Below are 9,614 nucleotides of genomic sequence, written 5' to 3' on the forward strand. Positions count from 1 at the left end.
GTTGTTTTTTTTTTTTTTATGGCTCCACCTGTCTCTTATTTGTTAATAGCCTGATGACTTTTAAGTTGCACCACAAGTCTCCAAAAACATAGCATTCCTTTGTAGGCCCCCCCAGAACAGATTGGTCTTAAACTCAGGTAACAAACATCAATGTCAAATGATCAGATGTGGAAATATTAAATAAGCAAAGGCAGGCAGGTATAGCTGGTAGAGCTGCCAGCTGAACTGAGACTGCCTGACCACATTTGACTTGTTGAAACTGTGAAATGAAGAATTAAATCCCAGTGTCAAACACCTGACAATTAAGCTCAGTTTGTGCCAAAACTCTCTGCAGCTTAGCCATTTCAAGGGTTATTTTTCTTAAATCGACCTCCATAGGCTGCTTCCCACAGTACTGTGTTGCTTGATGCTGGCAGCAACCCAGTGTCACTTGTGAGCGCATTGTCCTTTACTTGTCTGCACTGAGACAGCATAACCTGCAGCCTTTCAAGACTCTGCATCTAACTGAGTTTCCCAAAATGGGCTGGGAAGAGGTGAGCAGGAACTGGAGCAGAGCTCAGCACTGTTTCTGCAGGTCCTGAGTATATAACAAATCAGAGACAATAATTTGCAGAGTCGATATTAGTGATGTAGAAGTGCCCAAGAGTACTCGTGTGCTTTGCTGCGGTAACTAATCCACTGAGGACTGACAACAGCCTGTGCCTGTTAAATCAAAACTCTAAGTATTTAAAATAGGCCTACAACAATTGAGTAACACTGTGGCATCTTAAATTGCAATATGTATACTATATGTTGTAGTACATTGGCATGAATTGGCTTATTCTAGTTTCAGTTTGCTTTTACAAACCAAGAATAAATGAGTGGGTGGTCCATCAGAACAAGAGCTAGTCTCACCGTCCAGATAGGGCAGAGCTCATGTGCTGTCTTTGCTTTTGTGAATACTGGACTTTTCTCCTACCTCACTCCAGCATAACTCACAGGTGTCGGACTGACTTACAGAAATTGAAATGCTTTCAAGTAAGACACAGCCATGTCTGTCTAAAGGTGTCATCACTGTGAGCTTCACTCCTGTGCTGAACCTTTGGAGACTCCTGTTCTTCATCCAGCTCTGCTCAGTTATTGAAGAAAGATTTATTTATTTTATTGATTTTGTGATGTCACTTTATAGGAAGGGATTGTTGCAAACAACAAAACAGCTTACTGTCTGCTTTAACCTCACAAATTAGAGTAATATCTTGTAACTGTGCCTTCAAAATCAGAAAGTGGTGAAAGAGGTTGTTAGTTTGCTATTTAATAAGACCTGAGGTTTTCTATGTGTAAAAAAAGTAATTAAAGCCAGCTGCATTAAAAACATACCCAGATTCAGCATCACTGACTTTTCTCCAAAGGAAAATCAATGAATGATATGGCCAGCTCTTGAGATTATGAGACAGTGAGATATTTGTTAGTATGGTTGCATGAATACGTGAAGAACTGTGAGTTCAAACTGGCTGCCATTTCTACTGAGCAGCCAAAGGAAAGAAAACAATGCTAATTGTGTGCAATATAGCACAAAGCTGATTTTATTTTAATTTTTTTTATCCTTGAAGACTTCCAAAGAATTAGAGCTCCCAGAATACAAAATCCAGAAACTAAAAAGTCAATTGATACCATATTTTTTTAAAAGGTAGCTCATGGTTTTCCTCAAAAGACAGATATAGTATCCTGATACATTTAGGGAGCAGCACCTGCATGATGACAACCCAACCTTGCAGCTGCATGTGAAGAAGGTGCCCTCTCCTTAATTATGCCCAGGACCACCTGCTTCTCAGATGGGAGAGCTTATCAGGCCTGCAGGGGAGACAGTCAGGCTTGCTCCTGGAGGTGTGTCTGTTCTTGCTGAGGATGTTGAGTGACCAGGAAGAGATGAGGCGGGAAAGATGAGACAACAGGAGCCAGCCAAGCCAGGAACCAGAGAAGTGGAGAAGGACCACCACAGCTGCAGTGGAAGAGCAGAGGTAAGGCTGGCTGCAGGGTGGGGGCGTGGGCAGATTTGGGTGGCTGAACTAAATCTGGAGGGGTGACAAGTATGTGCTGTGGTAGAGCTGTCACAGGGTTGGAAAGGAACAGATCCCGCTGGAGGTGAAGATCTTGGCTTCAAAGCTTCTCTGTGTTTGGTTGGCTTAGCTGGTGGTGTCAGCTGCCACCTAACCACAGGAGAAGATGAAAATGTTGAGGTAGGAAGCAAAAAGTCACAGTCTTCCCCATTAAAAATAAATCTGGGGGTCTGACTGTGGTTTTCTAGCCTTTGGGACCTGCAATACCCGAAGTACAAAAACTGGGTTATTTTTTGCCATTCAGCTCTAGCCCTTAGTGTTATTAAGCACAGTAAATGCAGTTAATACAGTCTCTTGTGTTCTTGTGTTTCATTACTTGGTGGTGCTATAGAAAAGACTTCGAGATCTTTTGGAGTGTCGGGGGAATAATGCGGTAAAACTTGGAACAAAGGATCCTATTCTTTCTTCTCTCTCTTGAGTAAAACAATGAATTTGTTCAGAGTTTCTAATTGGGTTTCTAAACACAGGGCAATGTGGGTAATCAGATCAGTTGCCATGGTGTTCCACTTTTGCATCTGATGGTGTGACATGTAAGCTCTAACAGCACTGCACAAAACTTCTGTGCCAGTGTCATGGATGTAAAACTAAGCTGCATGTTATTGCAAGATGTTATGCAATGCTATAGCCAGCAGTTTGCTGTATGGCTGTTTGTATGACATAGGCATGAAAGAAAATTGAGCTGTCAGTTAAAAAAAATTGTGTAAGTCACATACATTGATGATCAAGCTTTTGCAGAGTGCTGCTGAGGATTATCCAAGATACTTGCTGTAAAGAAAAATCCCTTGGCACTAAGAGCTGTATAGAGCAGTCTGGATCCTCTTGAGAGAGCCACTGGCAAATTCTTATTGCATCTAGGTGGTGTCCTCACAGCCATCCATATAGAAAGAGTCTGCAAGTGCTCCCAGTCATTGGCAGGCACCTGTGGCTGTGTAGGACCACAGGCACCTAAATGCACCAGTCTGGGGGCAGCTGAGGAGGGCCAGTTTGCAGACTGGGGCATGCTGGTGGCTGCCCTCCTACCACCCCTCACACGCACCGTGACAGTACTCGGGTGCATCTGTGGCACTTGGTATATGAACCAGGTCTGGGGACTGCAAGTAAGGGCTTCAACTCGAGTACTCCTTCACTGTCAGACAGAGAGATTAACGGTGAAAAAGAAGGGCTAGAAAAGATTGGGAAGGCACACATGCTTTTACAGAGCTACCTAAGCAATGGTTCTGGTTTGGAGCTTTTGTTGGCTTTTTACCTTTTCATGTGGTGTTCTTCAAGCATGTTGAGTTGTGGGTTGAATTCATCTAGAGGTTGTGGAAGGGACCATGTTTAGGACTAGGAACAAGCAGCTCAAATTGCATAAACTTTTTGAACACTGTAGTTCAGCTTTTAAAAGATAATTTCAAAACTAACACTGAATTTGTCTCTGGGCAGTATTTTATCAACCTGAAACTCTCTCTGAACAATAATGTTATGAACTTACATTAAGGAAAGTGAACACTACTTGTTATCTTGCCACATTTTGAGCATAAAAGTTGCAAGGGCTGTAAGTCAGCAACAGTTTCTCTCTTGCCTGGGTTAAGTTCAATTTCAAAGAGACAATATTCTGGTTTAGCTCAGTCACATCGTGTCCATAGGCTTCTGTGCGTACCTGTGAGGCTGAATAACACTTTGTCATAATATGTTTGCCAACAATTTAACCGTGAAATTCAAATTTCTGTAACACATTGTTACCATTTCCCTTGTATGAAAAGGTGAAATTCTGTAAACCAGCAAGGTAAATAATGCTGCCATAAGAATACATATAACTTGGCTAAACACTCATCTATGAGAATGCTGGAGTTTTGAGAGAGATGCATTTTGCTAAGACAGAGAGCTGGTTACACAGTGACCTTTCAAAAGTAGTGCCGTTTTCCTCTTGTAGTCCTGCTGCTTCCCCAAACAATTCTTCAGGTTAAAAAGAAAATATGCCTGGTGCTTCCTCAAACAAGAGGGTTCAGAGGAACAGTCACATCAGGAAGACTGGGTTTTATTTTTGACATTGCCCTGTCTGATTTATCCATGGTTTATTTAGTTGTTTTACTGCACCTGTCAATGATTTGATGTTTAATTGCTGGTCCTGTTGTGTGTGAGGTGACCATGATAGGTGCCTCACTGCTGCTCAGATACTGCTCCTCTGTGCTTGATCTGGTTCAGGAATAATGTATGAGAAGCAGCCATCTGACTGACTGCAGGGGTAATGTCAAGATATCTCTGCAGAATAATTAAATTAATTTAATCCTTAAACACACATCTCTCTGCAGACAGGTATCGTTCCAGTTTCTGCACAAGTCACTCCCTAGGAGCTTCTTTTCTATGTATGAAGGGACAAGGTCCTTCACACACCTCAAGTGCCACCTTGACTTTCTGTACAGCTGCAGTGGGGCAGAGCAGTTGCTGGCATGCAGCTGGGTATGTGCTGTAGAAATTACAATCCCCTTTTTTTCAGAATCTGAGCAGGATGTTTATAAAGGAGAGAAACCGAGACTGAGGGAAGCCTGAGCTTTCCTTGCCAAAATGTATCACAGAATCGTGCTTCAGTGAGCAGATAAAGTAGTTAACATCTAAAATTCCTCTTCCCCCTTGGTAAGACAACTCACCTACTTGAACATTATGGTCCCTCTAAAAGTGACTTGCTTTGGCCTTAGCTCACTGGCTACATGAAACACAATCTCCAAAATACCATCTCTATACATAGCTGCTTCTGAGTTTCTCAATCTTTTCACAGCTGGTTTCTCACCCAACTCTGTTCATGTTCCTGTTCAAAGTCAGTCAGTGATCATCTGCTCTGTGGAAACAGGACTGGACTGGTTTGTTTAGCTTGTGAAGCTTTTGTAAGCAATACAGGTTTTTTTTTTTTCTAGGACTTACTGTTTATTGAACTCTGAGTTGTTCCTTCTTTTGGTATAAATGTCTGTTTTTCTAGTTGGGCAATTTCAGTGTAACTTTAACCTTTAGGCTTATAGAAATAGATTTGGAGGAAGGAATAGCTGTCTTGTTTATGTCCTTGGAAAAACTTTAATGTACTAAAACTCATGAACTGACTCTAGAGGCTCTCATCTCCTTCGTTAGGTGACATGGCACACACGTTGTTCAGCAGTGTAACGGTGCTACAGGCATTGCAGGGCTTTGAGAAAAGAGTTATGTCCACTACTTGTCGTAAAATAGTTGGCACTTTATTGGAGAGGAAAGAGGAAAGCTGACAAAGTCGAGGGACACCCGTGGCAGGCAGGTGAGGACAGGCAAGGCTGGGAGGGTGGACCGTGGCCGCCAGCCGGACAGAGCAATTCTTGGCCCGCGGACAGGCAGCCGCGCTCCTTCTCAGCGGCTCAGCCCTCGAAGAAGCCGACGAAGAAGCTGCACAGCGAGTGCCAGCGCTCGGCGCAGTAGGTCTCCGCTGGGTCTCCCGTGGGCCCCGGGGCGGCGGCCGTCGGGGAGGGCCCAGGGGCGGGCAGCAGGCGGAGCTGCGCCTCGGGCGGCGCCCGGCCCGGGCCGCACAGGCGGGCGCTGAGCGGGCCGCCCTGGGCGCAGGGGTGCCGCCGCCGCCGCAGCTTGCCCAGGATCTGCCGCCAGTACTGGCGGCTGCGGGCGTCGTATGCGGGGCAGCGCCGCGGCTCTCCGCGGTACGCGCAGCTCCGCGCCGCCCCACCGCCCGCCGGCGGCCGGCAGCTCAGCCGAAGCTCGCTGGCCCCCGCCTCCGAGCGCAGCTCCCAGCTGCATCGGTGCTGCTCCGGCGTGGAGAAGCGCCCCGCTTGCACCGCCTCCTTGGCCTCTCGCCCCGTCGCGGCGGCGACAGCCCCTAGGGCAGCCAGGGCCAGCAAGACCAGGGGCAGCCTCATCTCCTCGGCGCCGTGGGAGCCTCCTCCGGTGCCTCAGCGACGGAGCGTTCCGGCACGGGGCCCGCCGACCCGCCGCATCCTCCGCGCCCTGCGGAGACACGGACACTGGCGAGCGGGTGCCCCCGCTGCTCCCACCCGCTGCCTGCCCCGGCGGGAGCGCAGCCCCTGGGGTCGCGCCAGGCTGAGCCGGGTGGCATTTGTTTCGGCGGAGGGGCTTGCCCCTTCAGAATCGTAACCCCCGGGGCTTTTAGCTTGTTTTTTTCCCCCTCGCCCCCTGGCTCCGCTGAGGGACCGCCGATGGCGGCGGGGCTCTGGGACCACCCCAGCCGGGAAGTCGTAACCCCGGGGCGCCGCATCGTGAGCCCGCACCTGCCAGCTTGCAGCATCAAAGCAGCGAGCGGGCGCGGGTCAATCGCCAGAGCTGGCTAAGGGCAAACCGCTCCCCTAAAAACCCGTCGTTGCACCCCGAACCCGGCTTCCCCCCACCGGTCTGTCCCGAGGGCACTCACGGTGCGCTGTGGGGTTGGTGGAGGTGCCCGGGGACAGGCGTGCGCGGCGCTCTGCGGCGGCGGGGCCGGGCAGGGGGGTTATCAATGGCCGGGGGCTGCCCCCGCTGACGCCCCTCCCCGGCCCGCCGCCCGCGGGGGGACACGCGAGGAGCTCTGTGCCCCAACTTGAGAGAAGTTCACTGCCCCCTCTCCTTTCCCCCCCCGCTTTCGGTCGAGGAAATCTCACGCCAGTATCGCAAAACCATCCCGGGGCCGCGGCGCACTTGGTAGGTGCCCTGCCCGACAGACCACGGTCTGGGTGCCGAGTCGGGCAGCAGCGGCTGTGCGGAGACCTGCCTTCAGGATGCTGGTGGATGAGAATCGATCTCTTTCTTTTCCCTTGCACAAAAAGGGATTCTCATTTCGGAAGTAAAATACCAACGTAGATTATTCTAGGACGGTTATTTATGTGGATACAGGCTTCTATATACGGAGGATGTGTTTTTTAAAAAAATGCCAGAAGTTTCAAGAAAATGCAGACGTGATCTTTGTTACTGCAGTTTCAGAAATCTCTGGGTGGAATTAGACGCACAAGATCCGTGTGTGCTTCAGTTTCATGGGTGATGATGTACTTTTCACTTCTGTTCCAAACTTCTTAATAGCACTCTGACCCTTTTACGAACGTCGAAGTCAACGAGCCCTCGAGTTCCCCAGCACCTCCCCGCTGTCTCCGCAGTAGCGGATCAGCAGAAGAGCGTGTCCCTGCTCAGCATGCCGAGCCCGGCCCTGCACAGCAGAGACACTCTTCTCCTGCGCTGCTTGCAGGGGAAGTCCGGGCTGTCCCCTGAGCTGTCACAGGCTTTTGGAAAGATTACTGCTGAGCTATAGATGCAAATACTCTCCTATGCCCCTCAATATGTGCACATACTACACAGACCGTTGTGCTGTCGGTGTAACGCTGTAGCCGAACCGCGGCCGCCCCCAGGCGGTCAGAACCGCGGGCGCGGCCGAGGCAGCTCCTGCTGCCGCCCCGTTCCGGTGCGCGGAGTCGCCTGAGGCACGGCTGGGGCACGGCGACAGAGGGGTGGGAGAGCAAAGCTAAAACGTAGCCTTCTTCGCACAACGAGGTCAGTGTTGTTGTAATGAAGACTGAGTGGTATAGGGACATCTTTTGGCTTTCTTCTTGTGTCATCCCTACTTTCCAGTGACTTCTTGAAAGATCCCCTGTGCTTATAGCAAGGTATGCGTGGGAGGTGTTTGCAACTGTGGCTGCAGAGGATAAAGTGTGCCTGGGTGTTTCTGGAGTCACCTGCACACAGACATTTAGACGCTGGCTTTCATACGCATTTCTGAGTATGTGGTTTGATCAACATCTTAGTCCAGTCTAGGTATGGCTCCCTCCCTGTCTTCCCAGTGCTGCCCATGTCTTTGTGAGGCACCAGCTCTGGACTAGTTGTAGTATGAGCTGGATCTAAGAACACTTTATTTTGCTGGGCAGCTGCCCTGGTTGATCAGAGCAAGGAAGTTATTTGGAGCAGTGGTTTTGGCAAAGCATCCCAAAAGAGTGCCTTTATTTGTTCCTGAGTGCTTGGGCGTACCGTACCCTGTTGGGACATGGCTAATAGAGAAGGGGCATGGCTCTATTGATCCGTTGTATCAGGAGAATTTTGTTCTAAGTTAGCATGAGTAGGCCTCAGTTAGCATGAGTCTGGTGCAGTATAAGTGGAAAAGTACTGAGCGGTCGCTCTCTGGTTAGCTGAGCGTCTAAGATAAACAAGCTGGGGAATTATCTCTAGCAGGGTGAGAAGGTTGCATTCCAGAGAAACCACAAGAAGGTTGAGCTCGTTATGTATACTATCCAATTAATAGAAGACGAGTAGGCATAATTATTGTATACTATCCAATTAATAGAAGACGAGTAGGCATAATTATTGTATGCTATCCAATTAATAGATGACAAGTAGGCATAATTACTGTAAGTCTTATATAAACCAGCTTAGTGTCTCAATAAAGCGAGGTATGCTTATCACTCATATTGGGTCGACCGCATTCCTTCCTCCGTCCGCTCGGGTTTGGAACTCTGATGGAATTTTTCTCTCGGCAATTGGCGCCCGAACCGGCGATCCGAAGCGGCGGATAGAAGCAAAAGGCGCCGGGAGAGCAGCGACCGGCGGGCAAGAGCGACCGAACACTGTGCTACGGTGTGTCGTCTCCGAAGCCTGAACCGACTGAAGTTCGCCAGTGCTGGGCTACAGGAAACAAGGGCTGCAAGAGGTCTCTTAATTTAGCAAGAGGTACCGTACTATAATGATGAATAACGGGGAAATAGATTAAAAATGATGAATAACGGAGAGATAGATAACAGAGAAATGGGTTAAAAGTGATAGATAACAGAGAAACGGGTTAAAAGTGATAAATAACAGAGAAACGGGTTAAAAGTGATAAATAACAGAGAAACGGATTAAAAGTGATGAATAACGGAGAAACGGGTTAAAATGATGAATAACAGAGAAATGGATTTAGAAGTAGCCCTAGATTTATTACAAAGCTTTTTAGAAAAGCGAGGTGTTGATCATAGTTACGTTAAACAGCTAGCTGGTCTAGTAACATTGGGAAAAACTAAAGGCTGTTTTCAGGATCCTGATTTATTGTGTGATGAAGGAGAATGGAGGAAATTGGGGGATGTGTTGTGGGATATGATCATAGACGAGGATAAAACAGCTAAGAAACTGATGAAACCGTGGAGGGAAGTAATTAATAATATTAAGCGTCATAAACTGGAGAAGAATTTAGCCGCGGTAGCTTCACAGAAACTCGGCAAAATGGAGCCTTCCGCTCCGCCGATGGAAACAGGCATATCTGCGTTTTCAGGGGGGCCAACGCTGCCACCCTCAGGACAAGACGATTTGTTATTTAGTACATGTAAGGCTCCTGTTTCTCCGTGCTGGCAATCGGTGCGTGTAAAAAAGAAAGCAGAGTTGAGTTCTAGTTGGAATGTAGATCAAGTACAGCAGTCGCAGCAGCAGAAACAAAGTTGTGAGGAGTATAACGATCGGAAAGCTATAAGTGAGTCAGAGATGGAGAAAGTTGTAAAGGATACATCTAAGAGACCAGTCAGGTGTCCAGCACTAGTTAATTGGAAAAAGGTAATGGAGGATGCT

The 9,614-nt window shown here is 48.2% G+C and overlaps 1 protein-coding gene across 1 annotated transcript; it reads right to left on the minus strand.

Annotated features, from left to right (window-relative positions):
- Positions 1-5,286: 5,286 nt before the first annotated feature.
- FGFBP3 (fibroblast growth factor binding protein 3) lies at positions 5,287-6,625 on the minus strand. The gene is made up of 2 exons (XM_065068643.1): positions 6,475-6,625; positions 5,287-6,053 (listed from the first exon to the last, which is right to left on the minus strand). Exon 2 carries the CDS (start codon positions 5,963-5,965, stop codon positions 5,456-5,458), a length of 510 nt encoding a protein of 169 aa, XP_064924715.1. The 5' UTR covers positions 5,966-6,053; positions 6,475-6,625; the 3' UTR covers positions 5,287-5,455.
- Between the last annotated feature and the right edge of the window lie 2,989 nt (positions 6,626-9,614).

Source organism: Columba livia, chromosome 6 (genome assembly GCF_036013475.1).
Source record: "Columba livia isolate bColLiv1 breed racing homer chromosome 6, bColLiv1.pat.W.v2, whole genome shotgun sequence".
NCBI lineage: Eukaryota > Metazoa > Chordata > Aves > Columbiformes > Columbidae > Columba > Columba livia.

What these genes read in the sequence shown, in the direction of transcription:
- FGFBP3 (XM_065068643.1), bottom strand. Translation starts at nt 5,965, where the DNA reads ATGAGGCTGCCCCTGGTCTTGCTGGCCCTGGCTGCCCTAGGGGCTGTC.